General features: G+C 42.0%; 1 protein-coding gene across 1 annotated transcript; it reads left to right on the top strand.

Annotated features, from left to right (window-relative positions):
• Positions 1 to 7,664: 7,664 nt before the first annotated feature.
• LOC124007454 (5-hydroxytryptamine receptor 1A-beta-like) lies at positions 7,665 to 9,143 on the top strand. The gene has a single exon (XM_046318029.1). It carries the CDS (start codon positions 7,792 to 7,794, stop codon positions 9,022 to 9,024), a length of 1,233 nt encoding a protein of 410 aa, XP_046173985.1. The 5' UTR covers positions 7,665 to 7,791; the 3' UTR covers positions 9,025 to 9,143.
• The last annotated feature ends 9,536 nt before the right edge of the window (positions 9,144 to 18,679 follow it).

The raw sequence follows: 18,679 nt of genomic DNA, 5'->3' as shown, positions 1-18,679 counted from the left end.
TGAAATAGGCCTATCTACACAACTGCTTCATGTGAGAACTTTTTAAATATGACCTATAGAAATGCATCCCAAAAAAAGAATAGAAACACATTTCAGGCAGTGCTCTTGATTCCAGTAACATATGGTGACAGGGGAGTTACCTGACAGTAGGCACTAATAAACACAATGTAGAATACTACATCACCCAGAAAGTACCCAATTGTCATACTTTGGTAAAAGTAATGATACCGTAATAGGAAATGAATCAAGTAAAAGTCAATCAGTAAAGTACTAACATACTTAAGTATCAAAAGTAAATGAAATTGCTAAAATATACTTAAGTATCAAAAGGAAAAGTATGAATAATTTCAAATGACTTATATTATGCAAAGCATACCGCACATTTTTTTCTTGTTTTTCCAAATTTACAGATAGCCAGGGGCACACTCCAACACTCAAACATGATTTACAAAATGAAGCATTTGTGTTTAGTCAGTCCGCCAGATCAGAGGCAGTAGGGATGACCAGAGTTGTTCTCTTGATCAGAATGTGTATTGGACCAATTTTTGTCCTGCTAAGCACTCAAAATGTAACAAGTACTTTTGTGTGTCAGGGAAAATGTACAGAGTAAAAAGTTATTTTTCTTTTTTAAATTGAACCTTTATTTAACAAATTCGTATTTGCAACGATGGCCTACCCCGGCCAAGCCCGGACGACACTGGGCCAATTGTGCGCCGCCCCATGTGACTCCCTATCACGGCCGGATGTGATGCAGCCTAGATTCGAACCAGGGACTCTTACACTGAGATGCAGTGCCTTAGACCACTGTGCCACTCGGGAGCCAAAATGAAGAATGTAGTGAAGAAAAAGTTGTCAAAAATAGAAATAGTAGAATACTGATACCTAAAAAAAAATGTTAAAGTATTTTTACATAAATACTTTACACCACTGACTGCAAGCAATACACAATATACCTCACCCCAAATGATGCTGAAATGTTTTCGGCAGTTGGTAAGAGGACATTTAACACAGTTAGCTTTTTAAAAGTTGTGCTTTGGGAAGACAGACATTTGTAGACCTTTGGGAAGAAAGTCTTAGCTGACTGGTTAAGCTCTGAAAGCAAAAGGCAATTTAAACACATTTTTGTTAAAACTCTCATCAAAGAGCATCTATACCATTTACAAGTATGGATAAAACAGCTAGTCATTATCAATAAGTTAACCATTGGGAGGAGTATGCACGATAAATTCACACCGTAGCCCACTTTTCTGGAAAAGTGTGTGTGGGATGACGGTGCGGGATAAGGGACATGTGGTGTTGGCAGGCCTGTTCTTGGTCAGCATGTGGAGGCAGGACTTACAGAAGATGTGGGGGTTGCAGCTATAGGGGCTTAAGTAGACATCTAGGTACTTTAGGTACTTAAGTAGACATCTAGGTACTCTAGGTACTTAAGTAGCCATCTAGGTACTTTAGGTACTTAAGTAGACATCTAGGTACTTTAGGTACTTAAGTAGACATCTAGGTACTTTAGGTACTTAAATAGACATCTAGGTACTTAAGTAGACATCTAGGTACTTTAGGTACTTAAGTAGACATCTAGGTACTTTAGGTACTTAAGTAGACATCTAGGTACTTTAGGTACTTAAGTAGCCATCTAGGTACTTTAGGTACTTAAATAGACATCTAGGTACTTAAGTAGACATCTAGGTACTCTTATATGTTGTCACTGATCATTTGGACAAATAATGATTTTGCAGGTGCTCGCATTGTTTTAATTTTGGAAGGGGAGGGGACATTAACATCTCTTTGTTCCCTTTGCACATGATGTTCACATATGATATGAGAGCAGTCCAATCAGTCTGTCGAGTGTCATTGTGAGAGAACACTCAGAGGCAATAGAGAGTCTTTCATTTTGGGCAGAACTGAGGGCTTTTTGACATGCACTAGGCCCCCCAATTAAAATACCAATATCACAGAGACAGTCTGCAAACCATGAAGAGAGTGTTTTGTGGAAGGGCTTGAGTTTAACAGCTATCAACCAAAACTAATTGAACTCCTCTTGGAACAAGAAGAATGACTTTATCAAAACACAAATATCAACCGCTAGTACAGGCGTCTCCCTTACCGTTGCTTAACATGTTTTTCATTGGTATGTGCAGTGCAAGTGTGTGAATCGCGCACCATAGCAGGGCATATTTATATTACAGATTATAAATGAGCACCAAATACAGTGCAAGCCCTGCACCAATAAAGCAGTGAGACAAACCTCATAAGAAACCCTTCACGGCCACCGGCTGAAAAGCCTTACAGCAGCCACGTATGGTGACTTGAACCTGGGTACCTCCACAAGAGAAGGTGTTGCTCTTTTCTACGGGTCAGTCAGACGAGAACCAGAGTAGTACCTGTAGACCACACTGTACAGTAGTGTAAGTGTCTCTCAATGAAATACACTGGCTCCTGTGTGGCTCAGTCGGTAGAGCATGGTGCTTGCAATGTCAGGGTTGTGGGTTTGATTCCCACGGGGGACCAGTATGAAAAATATGGAGAAAATGTATGCACTCTACTGTAAGTCACTTTGGATAAGAATGACTCAAATGTTATGTAAATGTAGGTCCACATTGGCCACTGTCAACTGTTACATGCTTAGCTGATGGGCAACTACATTATCAAAGACAAATGTGTAACTTTGCCCCTTTCCAGACACGGTCAGGAAATATGTGCTTGTTGTGAAAGGTTACAGAGCTAGAGCAATGTTTGTCAGATGATGAGACATTCCGAAAATCGGTATTCTCACAAAATCGTCTGTAGTAGGCTATTATGACCCCTCTATGGAAAGATGAAACTCTCACGAACACGATGGTGTTCTTCTTTTCTACACATCTCTGTGAAAAGGGGAGACTCTCACAAACACGTACATGTCGGTTGTTGCCCACAGGCCTCACAAGACTTGCCTTAAGGTCCCCCGATTCCAGTTGAAAAAAATCTATGGAAATACAGCGCAGTCGGAAAGTATTCAGAACCCTTCCCTTTCCAACATTTTGTTACGTTACAGCCTTATTCAAAAACGGATTAAATAAAATGAAGTTATCGTCAATCTACACACAATACCCCATAATGACGAAGTGAGACATTTTTGCAAATTTATAAAAACAAATATATATATGTAAATACCTTATTTACATAAGTATTCAGACCCTTTGCTATGAGGGTCAATTGAGCATCCTGTTTCCATTGATCATCCTTGAGATGTTTCTATAACCTGATTGGAGTCCACCTGTGGTACATTCAATTGATTGGACATGATTTGGAAAGGCACACACCTGTCTACATAAGGTCCCACAGTTGACAGTGCATGTCAGAGCAAAAACCAAGCCGTGAGGTCGAAGGAATTGTCTGTATAGCTCAGAGACATGATTGTGTCGAGGCACAGATCCGGGGAAGGGTACCAAAAAATGTCTGCAGCATTGAAGGTCCCCAAGAACACAGTGGCCTCCATTATTCTTAAATGGTAGAAGTTTGGAACCACCAAGACTCTTCCTAGAGCTGGCCGCCCAGCCAAACTGAGCAATGGGGGGAGAAGGGCCTTGGTCAGGGAGGTGACCAAGAAACCGATAGTAGCTCTGACAGAGCTCCAGAGTTCCTCTGTAGAGATGGGAGAACTTTCCAGAAGGACAACTATCTCTGCAGGATGGTAGAGTGTCCAGACGGAAGCCACTCCTCAGTAAAAGGCATATGACAGCCCGCTTGGAGTTTGCCAAAAGGCACCTAAAGGGCTCTCAGACAATGAGAAACAAGATTCTAGGGTCTGATTAAACCCAGATTGAACTATTTGGCCTGAATTCCAAGCATCACGTCTGGAGGAAACCTGGCACCATCCCTACGGTGAAGCATGGTGGTGGCAGCATCATGCTGTGAGGATGTTTTCCAGGGACTGGGAGACTAGTCAGGATTGAGGGAAAGATGAACAGAGCAAAGTACAGAGAGATCCTTGATGAAAACCTGCTCCAGAGCGCGCAGGACCTCAGACGGGGGCGACGGTTCACCTTCCAACAGGACAATGACCCTAAGCACACAGCCAAGACAACACAGGAGTAGCTTTGGGACAAGTCTCTGAATGTCCTTGATTGGCCCAGCCAGAGCACGGACTTGAACCCGATCAAATATCTCTGGAGAGACCTGAAAATAACTGTGCAGCGACGCTCCCCATCCAACTTGACAGAGCTTGAGAGGATCTGCAGAGAAGAGTGGAAGAAACGATGCACAGCTGTCATCAATATAAGGGTGGCTACTTTGAAGAATCTTAAATATAAATATAATTTTGTTTTGTTTAACACTTTTTTTGGTTACTATATGATTCCATATGTGTTATTTCATAGTTTTGATGTCTTCACTATTATTCTAAAATGTAGAAAATAGTAAATTTAAAATAAATGTTTCCTGATCCTTCTTATATTTCTCAGATAGAGGACAGACACTTCAGAACAAACTTCCTTAAGATTGTTTCAGCAAGTACATCATGTCATAGGGCTAACAGCCATCAATACAAATATATACAGTGATCCTACTAGTGACCAACATTAGCAGCAGCACAAAAGTATAGCAAGCCAAAGTTGCCTCATAAGTAAAGTGCTCTGTGCATTCTTAGATCATCTCATCAACAACATAACAATGTGCTAACAAAATCATCAACAACACATTACCATCGTCGTTGTCAACATCATCGTCATCCCTAGCCTACCTCCTTCTCGTCCCTGTATTCATGAATTTTACAAGGGAATGACAGGATTATTTGAACTGAAGCTACTGACCTTTAATACAGGGCATTTCCATGTAAAAGGCCCCATGAGGACCAATGTGTGAAGTTCATAGGAGCATATCAAATTGGAAGTCAAATGAAAGCTATGATCCTATATTTTTGGGAAATGAAAGCATAGGTATAAATGTTTTACAATTTTCCATCTTAAAAATGTGGATTAAGTAAAGGCTTTGATTTCTGGTGAAACGGATGGAAAAGGGGTCTTAGAAAACATCTAACATAAAATTAAAGGGTATGAGAAACACATGAAAACACAATCATGTTGAGTTAAAGACCCCTGCCAACTAATATCAACGCTTATATTTAGTTTTGGGGGAACAATTTGCCGTCTGTAAATTCATAATTTGGTATTATTTGGGGCCGGAGATCATTAGAATAATAGCCAGTGAAGAATAATTGTAACAACTGTTGGTGGAAGAAGGTGAGGACCAAAGCGCAGCGTGGTACGTGTTCATGTTATTTATTAAACTGAACACTAAATACAACAAGTAACAAAAGAACAACCGAAACAGCTCTGTCAGGTGCAAACCACACTAAACAGAAAATAACTACCCACACCACACAGGTGGGAAAAGGCTACCTAAGTATGGTTCTCAATCAGAGACAACGATAGACAGCTGCCTCTTGATTGAGAACCACACCCGGCCAAACAACACAGAAATCCAAAACATAGAAAATGAACATAGAATGCCCACCCTAGTCACACCCTGGCCCTTCTCAAAATAGAGAATAAAAGCCTCTCTATGGCCAGGGCGTGACAATAATACCCAAATATGCATATTGCATATTTCTACCTATTCAGGATACATCAACATCTGTGTAGTACAGATCAAGGACCTATGATGTAATTACCATAATTCTGTTACAGGGTGTAAATCCACTTTACTTCCTCTAGTTCAATAACCAAAATAGATTTTATTCAAACTGAAGGTGTCATGTCATAGCTGGCACCCCATTCTTTCTTTGAATCTCAATTCGGAGAAGATATTTAACTGAGTTTTAGAAAAACGTTTTCATATAAAAAACTGAGGGAGATTTTACATCTGCACAGTTCTTCCAGTAAATGTCTAAAATGTTCAGTGTAAATTGTTTAAAGTAGTCATTGTGCATAGACGTGTATGGTTTGTTAAAAGGGGCAATCAGCAGTAGAAACAATAACAAACTGTTCTTCCCTGTTTCGTAAAAAGCTGAGGGATGGGTATGGAGAAATGTCGCCACTCTCAAATTGATATACAGAGCTATGGATGCAAGTGTAACAGAATAGCTTCCGTCCATCTCCTCGCCCCAAACCAGGGAGCGTCTGCACACATAGACAACAGCCACCCTCGAAGCATTGTAGAGCAAGGGGAACAACTACTTCAAGGTCTCAGAGTGAGTGACGTCACCGATTGAAACGCTATTAGCGCGCACCCTGCTAACTAGCAAGCTATTTCACATCGGTTACACCGACCTTCCATGATATCAAAATTACAGTTTTAACCATGTTTTGAGGTTATATAGTGTTTGTTTTGCATTTACTTTCTTTACCAACATTGACAAAAAATATATATATATATTTCAGGTTCTGATTGGGTATGGCATTTGAACTAAAGATCATAAGTTATTAATAAGTTATATTCTTCAAGAATCAATGGGTACATATAATTAATGTATTAATGTATAAGTCCAAAAATGGATGTAGCAACTGCAGATTGCCCCTTTAAACTTTGAAATCAATGTTTTCTGTAAATCTGTTAACGTGGAATTTCCCTACACCCAACATTACTTGGATGTTTTTGCAGTCTAAGGCAGAGTAAACATCTCAAAGTATGGGTGCTGATTTAGGATCAGTTTAGCCTTTTAGTTCACACCGAATAAGAGTACATGGACAGGGGGAACTGATCCTAGATCAGCACTCCTACCCTGAGATGTTTGATATATACGGCCTCTGAACAATTGCCTTTGGAGTCATAACTAGAATCATGTCCTATGTGCTTTCCATACACAATGCTAACTGGAAAAGTAACCCACTCTCACCCACCAGATGCATGCATGTTCTGTCTACAAAGACTTTACGAAACTTCCTGCAGCAGAAAATAGCCACCTTCCCTGGTTTGACCATGGAGACCGATGTCTGATTCTGTGGCAGATGAGAACAGCAATGAAAAAGAGGGCACAGTAAGACATAAAATATCCTACCTGGAATTTCCAAATTCCTTTGCATTCCCTCAAAATGAGGAATTCATATTTTAATTGAAGAGGAATTTGGTGGACAACAGAAAGTTAGAGGACAATTACGTCATTGCTTGTAGTTAAGGAGAGTCAGATACTAACAAAAAAATATGTACCATCCTACATCCACGCTGCCATCTAGGGCCTACGCCAGGTGGCAGCATCGGCCCTGCTGCTCACATCGAGGTGTGTAGAAGTTTCCTCTCTCTGATCTGAGGGAAACTTATATACATTCAACATCTTTATTTAGAAGCAAGAACAGCAATGGCAGATTCGTTTTTATTATTTTCTGCATTGAGAAAGGATAGGCATATGTAGCCTACTGTTTCCGTTCAAGCTGTGATTTTCGAGAATAATTGTTATTGCTCTTGACAAAACATTATGAATAATAAATACATAAACCTTTCAAATGTGTGTGTGTTTGGACGAGGGGGGATATTACATGCAAATTCACTGTCATTGCTGTTCTATCAAAACCTGTTGGTAATGTCCCAGTGATGATAGCGCCTGCATCTCACTGCCCGCACTCTCTCAGAGAGAACCCAACTGTTGGTGCGCAGAGAAAATCGTTATTTCAACCTCACAGGCAACTGACGCATTTTCCATCACTGGTATAAATATACAGTTTCGTCAGTCTTCACCCCCCGGCACAGGGAGTGTATGCAATGCTATGCGAAGGGCGCAAAGAATCCAGCTCAGATCACCAAATGCTCTCCAAGGATGGAGCTCCGTTACGCACTGGAACTGACATGTAGTAACTGAGGAGCGCTTCCTTTTTCATCACCATGGAGGAAAGAAACAACACTACAGCCGCATGGTTTCCATTTGATTTTCAAAACGAAACCTCGACAGCTGATGCAGAGATTAAACTAAGTTCCCAAATCTTCACCTCCTTTCTTCTTGCCGTACTTATCCTCTGTGCCGTGTTTGGGAACGCGTGTGTCGTTGCAGCCATCGCCCTGGAGAGAAATCTTCAGAATGTAGGGAACTATCTGATTGGGTCTCTGGCCGTGACTGATCTGATGGTATCGGTTCTGGTGTTGCCCATGGCGGCCCTTTACCAAGTCTTAAACAGGTGGACTCTCGGACAGGTACCATGTGACATTTTCATCTCTTTAGATGTGTTATGTTGTACATCATCTATACTGCACCTTTGCGCCATCGCCTTGGACAGGTACTGGGCCATTACCGAACCTATAGAGTATATGAAGAAGAGGACTCCCAGAAGAGCGGCGGTTTTGATCAGTGTCACCTGGTTTGTCGGGTTTTCCATCTCTGTTCCACCTATGTTGATCATGCGTTCCCAGCCGAGTAGTAAAGCGGAGGACATAGCTAATCCCGAGCAGTGCATGATAAGTCGAGACCCCTGGTACACAATCTACTCGACATTCGGCGCGTTCTACATTCCGTTGATACTCATGTTGGTCTTATATGGACGGATATTCAAAGCTGCCAGGTTTAGAATCATGAGAACAGTGCGTAAAACAGAGAAAAAGAAAGTGTCTGATTCTTGTTTGGCACTGTCCCCTGCTCTTTTCCACAAGAGGACCAACGGGGACCCGAGTAAAAGCTGGAAGAGGAGCGTGGAGCCCAAACCAACCCCCTGCGTAAACGGTGCGGTCAAGCACGGCGATTTGTTGGAGATTATCGAGGTTCACAGCAACTCAAAAAACAACCTGCCACTCCCCAACAACCCCAATTCCGAGCCGCTCTTTGAGAGCAGACAAGATAAGAACATGGAGGCAAAGAGAAAGATGGCCATGGCCAGAGAGCGCAAGACTGTGAAGACGCTGGGTATAATTATGGGCACTTTTATCTTTTGCTGGTTGCCTTTCTTTATTGTCGCCCTGGTAATGCCCTTTTGCCAGTCGTGCCAAATGCCAAAGTGGCTCGAGGACGTCATTAACTGGCTCGGGTACTCCAACTCTCTACTGAACCCCATCATTTACGCATATTTCAACAAAGACTTCCAAAGTGCCTTTAAGAAAATAATCAAATGTCACTACTGCAAAACATAAGCATATTACATAATCCGTTTATGATGTAAAACGGTTGACTGCAGAGTTGGGAGTGATGTCTGCAGAAGACAAATCTTACAACCATTTCAGTAGCATTAGTCAGTCAAACATGGGTCTACTGAAAGGTTGACAGTTGACAGTAAATGTTGTTTAATAAAACGAATTGTATTATTATTAATATTATTATTATACCAGGAGTTTTTTTTACAAAGCTGTATAAACAGGTTTGCAGGATGTCAGAGCTGATCACTCGTGCCCATGTCAAGCATGCTTTGTAGTGTTCAATAAACCATGTCCTATTTCAGGATCTTCTGTACTTATGTGTTGATTTGTGTGCTTACTTGGAGCTTCGTATTAATCTCTTAGGCATTTGCCATAGCATTTTAGGGGGAAATAGTTATTTGTGTTGAGTCACCTACATTTACAAGTCTATCAGCAATAGAAAGCATTATGGAAGTATAAGCATCATTTCGTTTTTTCTTGTAGGAATAATTGTGTATAGAGATATACCCAAATAAGCCCACAGCAAATAATCACTTTTTTTCACAACAGACTGGTGGTTGAGATAATCACAGACATCACCAGTAACATCCCTGAACTACTTACACACACACACAAAATCTAATGCGTAATGTTGATGTCCATCACTGAAGTGCTAATTGTCTATCCCAGTATGAATCATTTCAGGAAGTTCAAATTGTATTTAGCAATTGAGGCATGTCACAGGGATATAAAAATACAAATAATGCAATGGAATTCAAAACTAGTGACAGCAAGTCAAAGTTGAAAGCTCCACAATAACAAGCTTTATAAACCAATAACCTAGTAAGCCGATGACACTCCCCTACTATAATGAGTGTGTGTGTGTGTGTGTGTGTGTGTGTGTGTGTGTGTGTGTGTGTGTGTGTGTGTGTGTGTGTGTGTGTGTGTGTGTGTGTGTGTGTGTGTGTGTGTGTGTGTGTGTGTGTGTGTGTGTGTGTGTGTGTGTGTGTGTGTGTGTGTGTGTGTGTGTGCGTGCGTGCGTGCGTGCGTGCGTGCGTGTGTGTCTGTGTCTGTGTCTGTGTCTGTGTCTGTGTGTGTGCTGATATGAATGGGGGACATACAGGTTTGCGGTCACTTAGAAATGTCCTTGTCTTTGAAAGAAAAGCACATTTTTTATCCATCAAAATAACATAAAATTGAAACAGACGCCTCACAAGTCCTCAACTGGCAGCTTCACTAAATAAACCCGCAAAACACCAGTCTCAGTGAACGTCAACAGAGAAGAGGCGACAACGGGCTACTGGCCTTCTAGGCAGAGTTCCTCTGTCCAGTGTCTGTGTTCTTTTGCCCATCTTAATCTTTTTTTAAAATTATTGGCCAGTCTGAAATATGACTTTTTCTTTGCAACTCTTCCTAGAAGGCCAGCATCCCGGAGTCACTTCTTCACTGTTGACATTGAGACTGGTGTTTTGCAGGTATTATTTCATGAAGCTGCCAGTTGACGACTTATGAGGCGTCTGTTTATCAAACTAGACACTCTAATGTATTTGTCCTCTTGCTCAGTTGTGCACCGGGGCATCCCACTCTCACTCCACTTCTATTCTGGTTCTATTCTGGTTAGGGCCAGTTTGCGCTGTTCTGTGAAGAGAGTAGTGCATAGCGTTGTACGAGGTCTTCAGTTTCTTGGCAATTTCTCACAAGGAATGGCCTTCATTTCTCAGAAAAATAATAGTTTCAGAAGAAAGTGTTTTTTCTGGCCATTTTTAGCCTATAATCGAACACAAATGCTAATGCTCCAGATACTCAACTAGTCTAAAGAAGGCTAGTTTTAATTGCTTCTTTAATCAGGATAACAGTTTTCGGGTGTGCTAACATAATTGCAAAAGGGTTTTCTAACGATCAATTAGCCTTTTAAAATGATAAACTTGGATTAGCTAACACAACGTGCCATTGGAACACGGGAGTATGGTTGCTGATAATGGGCCTCTGTTTATGGAAATCTACATAGGCGTACAATCATCTGTTTCCAGCTACAATAGTCATATGCAACATTAATGGTAGTGTATGTATATTTTTTAATTACACCTGCACTCTGTGGGTTCATTAGAGAAAGTCAGAAAGAAAGAATGAGAGAGTAAGAGAGAGAGTGTGTGTGCACTGAACAGAAATGATGAGAAGAAGAGAGAGAGAGAGAGGGAGAGAGAGAGAGAGAGAGAGAGAGAGAGAGAGAGAGAGAGAGAGAGAGAGAGAGAGAGAGAGAGAGAGAGAGAGAGAGGATGGTGCGATGTGTATGTTGGAGTGTTTGTGATCTGATCACTGCTATAAAACAAGATGCTAGCTTGATTGATTGTGTCATTATGCATCTGGAAGCCATTGTATGGTCTGTAGTGGGGCATTAGCATAGCAACAAAGATGGGCTATTTGCACAGCGTAGGAGACCAATTCAACTCAGCACAGGGCTTTTCTCTGTGCAAAACACTCAACAACAGACCCACACACATGTCCCTCTGTGTGATTTTCAGCAAATCTCCAGAGGGTGAAGGAGTCCACCCATGCAAAGGGTCTTACATTTTTATCTTACATTTTAAATGTAAAACTGTATTCTAATCATATACAGACCTAACTTTCACCTTGAACCTGATTCATTTAACACTGGCATTACATGTAAAATGTTATTTCGTGTTGGTTTTCAAAGGGATACAATATAACTGGCCATTGTGCCCCATGGAGCATGGCATGCTGTTTCCTTCAGCAACCCCGGCAATCCTTCCCACACAAGCTAGACCCACTAAAGACTACTCAATGGAAAAAGAGGATGGAGAGCCGCGTCGCCATAGCGACTCTCAGGGCCTTCAAACTCTGGGTTTGAGGGGCAATTATCTGATCAAAGGACGTCTAGAAAACAGGAATACAGAGGGCCCACGTGGGGCCCCACAGCTGGCGAGACACCACCTTCCTGCGGAGCCCCATTTTGTTTTCACAGCCCTGAGTACCACAGTTGGGGAATTAAAAACATTGTTAAAGACTACAACTTGGGCCCAAAGTTGTTCTTGCACTGATTGGAAAAATAAGGAAATCTCCTGGCCCTATAACCATATCCAAGGCCCACTCCTCGCAACAACCATCCACCTACATTTGTCCCATCTCATCCACTCTCCTCTTATTCTCCAACAAAGCACAGTGTTTGTCTAAGGGTCTACTTGGGGTGCAAATAGCCAGAGATCATTTCAGACAGACAGAACCATGATGGAGAATGAATCATAAAGCTGTCATTCAGATTCCTTTGCAATCTCCCGTGCACTCCTCACTAAATCACTGTGTGGATTGGAGAATATGAGAACATCAACCATGTGCACTTGAGCTGCTCAGTTATGCTACCTCCGTGGCAGTGAAGAACAGCCCCCGGTGTTCTTCTGTCAGTACCATTAGGTTCCAGTCCTTCAACTAAACCTATAAACCCATGGCAGAAGAAGAATTGGTTTCCGTTTTGGTCTCTGCTTGCTAGTCCTTACATAATAGCTTACAGCTTAAATAAATAAGTACATGATGAAATGAGGTACTCCTGAGTTAGTTACTCATCATATGAATAGATGAAAAAGAGAAATACATACAGCACATATCCATTTCTGTCCATCATTCTTTCTCTACTCTCTCTCTCTATGTCACCTCCCACCCCGGATTAAAGCTCACACCAGTGATGCAATTTGTAGTAGCAGGAAACAGATGAACACTTGACATTAAACAGAAGCTCATTTTTTGTAGTGTTGCTGTTTGTACCTTTGGCAGCTGCTGTCATTCAGCATTCTGCAGGGGCTGCTCCCACTCACCTGTGGTCTATAGAGAACAATGGGACAGGAAGATTAAAGATGACGACACATACATCAGAGAAGAGAGAAGAATACTTATGGTCCTTCTGTAGCTCAGTTGGTAGAGCATGGCGCTTGTAATGCCAGGGTAGTGGGTTCGATCCCCGGGACCACCCATACGTAGAATGTATGCACACATGACTGTAAGTCGCTTTGGATAAAAGCGTCTGCTAAATGGCATATATTATTATTATATTATAGAAGAAGAGGGCACACATACGCACACAAACAGGTGTAAAAAAAAGTGTGCGTTATTTGATTTATTTGATACAGGTCTTAAGACAATGCACATTGGCATATTATGGTTATGGGTACTATTCACAAGGGGTTTGTCATCTCTTTAGAAACACTGAGGAAATTAATAAAACAACGTGGGCCGTTTCCCCGCCATCAGCCAAAAGGCACATCTACTGTTCTTTTCATTTATCTTTCCTCTTTCAATTTCTGTCTCTGTCTGACCACCTGAGGCGGGGAAGGTGCTGGAAAGGGATTAGAAAAGGGATGATAAGGTGGGACAACGTGAACAGGGTTGGGGAGAAACTACGAAAGCACAAAAGAGTGGTGAAAAAGGCAAAGGTGCAGAATGAGAGAACATGAGCTCTCTCTCTCTCTCCTCAAAGCCATTACCTGTCCCTCCCCAGCTTGACACTGACAGCCAACATTGACATCCAACTGACTGAACAGAAGGAGAAAGATGATTCTGATGCACAATGAGACACAATGTCACACATGTATATTCAAACGCACAACAGACATATGGTCAGACGGATAGACGCATAGGTGGACTTTCCATCTATCAATTCATCAGATTGATAAGTAATGTGCCAACACACTCTGATAAGTAATGTGCCAACACACTCTATCATGTGTTGCAGGTTGGCATTTATTGTCATGAATCTTGCTGTGGAGGCAGCTCTGCAGTGGTCATTAGCTGGCAAAGCCACAAAGTCATGAAATAAGATTTTTAAACCTAACCACACTATTACCCTAATGCCTAACCCTAAATTAAGACCAAAAAGCATTTTTTTTTTACTTTGCAGCTGGCACACCTGACAGAAAACGCTCAGTTCTGCCTCCAGGGAAAGATTCATGCCAATAAACGTCAATAATATATATGCCATTTAGCAGACGCTTTTATGCAAAGCGACTTACAGTCATGTGTGCATACATTCTACGTATGGGTGGTCCCGGGGATCAAACCCACTACTCTGGCGTTACAAGCGCCATGCTCTACCAACTGAGCTACAGAAGGACCAACCTGCTCATTTGTTACCCTCCCCTCACCCCCCAGTTTCCAGTCACAATAAGGACGGGATCATAACAGTCAGACAGCTTGTCTTTGACATTCTACCGGCTTCTCGAATAAGCTAGGCAGACCCCTTTATGTCCCTGATCCAATGGTATATAAACAAAAAGCTTGTAAGTCTCTGAAGCGGACACTGCTGCTTGTAAAAGATCAACAGGAAAAGCCCAACACAGAGTTAACCAAGCCAATCCTCACTAATGAGAAACATTCCCTTGTACTCTGTCCTTGCCCTTTCACAAGGAAGAAACTAATAGTCTGGCTCATGGACTATATGAAATGCACATACAGATATGGCTTTGCCTATATCAATAAAGGATCAATGGTCTATAGAATAACATAGAGCAGAAGGATGTGTGTCGATTGTTGGAATATACCTTAAGATCCTCCTAAAGCCATTATTAGAGAGGGATCTAGCCTGTCAGTCTGTGGCATTCTGCGCCACCCTCTCAAATCCTACAGTCTGGACTCATTGATTCGTAAGCAAACATTTCCTCACTATGGATAAGCCCACTTATAAAGACCAATGCTTATGAAAGTAAACCCACGGACACTGAAAACTAAGCTAAAATGTGTATCACACTGCTTCCCACGGGACTAAACAAAGATCGCTTACTGTTGAACCAAAAGAGCACAAACTCCACACCTACAGTACTGTATTTAACAATAATGTGAAAACATCCATAAAGTACACAAGACAGTAAAATATATTAAAAGAGTATTTTAATAAGGAGAGGTGGCGATAAACTCTGATGTGTCACTGTTTGATAGACTCAGGGACAAATTGGTAGAGCTTCAGTCATTATCTAAGCAGAGAGCAGAGCAGAGGCTTTCCTGTGGCTAGCAGGTGAAAGATTAAAAACCTCTGTTCCTCTGAAAAGGAGAAGTTTAAAAGATTCTCACCTACTGTATGAACAGCACTGAGGGAATGCTGCCCACATACAGTAGAGCACAAACACTAACCCACTGTCTCCCCGCTGTGTACTGTCACTCTCAGTCATGAAAACTGGTTTTAGCGCTCCACATCTCCACACAAAAGGACTTTGGCTCTTAATATGTTAAACAATTAAAACAATTCCCTTTCGCATGGAATCAGCAAAGGCCTGAGCTAATTCTCTCTCTTAGTAAATTGCTCCTTTGTTCCTACAGTCAGGTCCAAAATGATTTGCACACTTGATAAAAATTAGGGAAAAAAATAATGTATAAATAGATAGTACAAATTACACTAATACAATTGTTCAGAGATAGATTTTGTTTAAGAATTAATACTTTTTTCTCTCAAAAAGATAGGTGTCAAAATTGTTGGCACCCCTAAAAAAAATCAAAACAAACCAAGTTACATCATTCTACTTTTGAAAATGAATCTCAGTTTAAGGAACTGTATTGTGGCCTTCCATGGCTTCCTGTTTTACTGGGGTATAAAAATGAGGTAACACATGTAAAATCCCTTTGTCATCCATCAACACGGGCAGAGGCAAAGAACTCACAAATGAAAAGAGAAAAAATGGTTCATAAATCAGGCAACGAGTACGAAAACATATTCAGTACCAGTCAAATGTTTGGACACCTACAAATTCAAGGGTTTTTCTACATTGTAGAATAATAGTGAAGACATCAAAATTATGAAATCACACATATGGAATCATGTAGTAAACAAAAAGGTGTTAAACAAATCAAAACATATTTTAGATTCTTCAAAGTAGCCACCCTTTGCCTTGATGACAGCTTTGCAGGACGGTACACCTGTATTTGGGGAGTTTCTCCAATTTTTCTCTAAAGAACATCTGAAGCTCTGTCAGGTTGGATGGGGAGCGTTGCTGCACAGCTATTTTCAGGTCTCTCCAGAGATGTTAAATCCCGTTCAAGTCCGGGCTCTGGCTGTGTCACTCAAGGACATTCAGAGACTTGTCCCGAAGCTACTCCTGCCTTGTCTTGTTTAGGATAATTGTTCTGTTGGAAGGTGAACCATCACATCAGTCTGAGGCCCTGAGCACTCTTGAGCAAGTTTCCATCAAGGATCTCTCTGTACTTTACTCTGTTCATCAGTCACTCAAACCTGACTAGTGTCCCAGTCCCTGCCGCTGAAAAACACCATCACAGCATGACCGTAGGGATGGTGCCAGGCTTCCTGCAGATGTGATGCTTGGCATTCAGGCCAAATAGTTCAATCTTGGTTTCATTAGACCAGAGAATCTTGTTTCTCATGGTCTGACTGTCCTTTAGGTGCCAACTCCAAGTGGGCTGTTGTGCCTTTTACTCAGGAGTGGCTTCCGTCTGGCCACTCTACCATAAAGGCCTGATTGGTGGAGTGCTGCAGAGATGGTTGTCCTTCTGGAAGGTTCTCCCATCTCCACAGAGGAATGCTAGAGATCTGTCAGAGTGACCATCGGGTTCCTGGTCACCTCTCTGACCAAGGCCCTTTTCCCCCGATTGCTCAGTTTGGCCGAACAGCCAGCTCTGGGAAGAGACTTGGTGGTTCCAAACTTCTTTAATTTAAAAATGATGGAGGCCTTTGTGTTTTTGGGGACCTTCAATGCTAAAAAAATGTAGTACCTTTCCACAGATCTGTGCCTCGACACAACACTGTCACCACCGATAACTCTACGATAATTGATCATTCCAAAAAAGCATTTTTCCACGGCTGGTCATGCTTTCCACCTGGCTATCCCTACCCTGGCCAACATCTCAGCACCCCCTGCAGCAACTTGACCCCCCCCCCTCTTCTCCTTCACCCAAATACAGACAGCTGATGTTCTGAAAGAACTGCAAAATCTGGATCCCAACAAATCAGCTGGGCTAGACCTCTCCAGGGTCCAGATATCCGCCGAAATTGTTGCAACCCCAATTACTAGCCTATTCAACCTCTCTTTCGTGTCATCTGAGATCCCCAAAGATTGGAAAGCTGCCGCAGTCATCGTCCTCTTCAAAGGGGGGAGATACTCTAGACCCAAACTGTTATAGACCTATTTCCATCCTGCCCTGCATTTCTAAATATCAATATACGATATCATAACCACCATTGATAAAAGACAGTACTGTGCAGCTGTCTTCATCGACCTGGCCAAGGCTTTCGACTCTGTTAATCACCGCATTCTTATTGGCAGACTCAATAGCCTTGGCTTCTCAAATGACTGCCTCGCATGGTTCACCAACTATTTCTCAGATAGAGTTCAGTGTGTCAAATCGGAGGGCCTGTTGTCTGGACCTCTGGTCTCTATGGGGGTGCCACAGGGTTCAATTCTCGGGCCGACTCTTTTCTCTGTATATATCATTGATGTCGCTCTAGCTGCTGGTGATGCTTCTGGTCTCTGATCCACCTCTACGCAGATGAAACCATTCTGTATACATCTGGCCCTTCTTTGGACACTGTGCTAACAAACTTCCAAACGAGCTTCAAAGCCATACAACACTCCTTCCGTGGCCTCCAACTGCTTTTAAATGCTAGTAAAACCAAATGCATGCTCTTCAACCGATCGCTGCCCGCACCCTCCCGACTTGCATCACTTCTCTGGACAGTTATGTCCTAGAATACGGACAACTACAAATACCTAGATGTATGGTTAGACTGTAAACTCTCCTTCCAGACTCACATTAAGCATCTCCAATCCAAAATTAAATCTAGAATCTGCTTCCCATTTCACTCATGCCACCAAACATACCCTCGTAAAACTGACTATCCTACCGATCCTTGACTTCGGCGATGTCATTTACATAATAGCACCCAACACTCTACTCATGCAAACTGGACGTAGTCTATCACAATGCCATCCTTTTTATCACCAAAGCCCCATATACTACCTACCCCTACGACCTGTATGCTCTTGTTGGCTGGCCCTCACTACATATCGTCGCCAAACCCACTGGCTCCAGGTCATCTATAAGTCTTTGCTAGGTATATATATATATGCCATTTAGCAGACGCTTTTATCCAAAGCGACTTACAGTCATGTGTGCATGAGTGGGACCCTGGGACCACGTATGGGTGGTCCCAGGGATCGAACACACTACCCTGGCGTTACAAGCGCCATGCTCTACCAACTGAGCTACAGAAGGACCAAGCCCAGCCTTATCTCAGCTCACTGAAGCTCTCTGAAGCTGGAGTCTTATATCTCCCTCTCTAACTTCAAGCATCAGCTGTCTGAGCAGTTTACCGATCATTGTACCTGTACACAACCAATCTGTAAATAGCACACCCGACTACCTCACTCCCATATTATTACTTTCCCTCTTGCTCTTTTGCACCCCAGTATCTCTACTTGCACATCATCTGCCCATCTATCACTCCAGTATTCATTCTAAATTGTAATTATTTTCACCTCTAGGGGCTATTTATTGCCTACCTTCTACATTTCCACACACTGTACATGTATTTTTATATTTTTATTTTATTTTGTGTTATTGACTGTACATTTGTTTATGTGCAACTCTGTGTTGTTGTTTTTGTCACACTGCTTTGCTTTATCTTGGCCAGGTCGTGGATGTAAATGAGAACTTGTTCTCATCT

The sequence above is a fragment of the Oncorhynchus gorbuscha genome, linkage group LG20 (assembly GCF_021184085.1).
Source record: "Oncorhynchus gorbuscha isolate QuinsamMale2020 ecotype Even-year linkage group LG20, OgorEven_v1.0, whole genome shotgun sequence".
Taxonomy (NCBI): Eukaryota; Metazoa; Chordata; class Actinopteri; order Salmoniformes; family Salmonidae; genus Oncorhynchus; species Oncorhynchus gorbuscha.
This window is presented reverse-complemented; position numbering and strand designations above follow the sequence as displayed.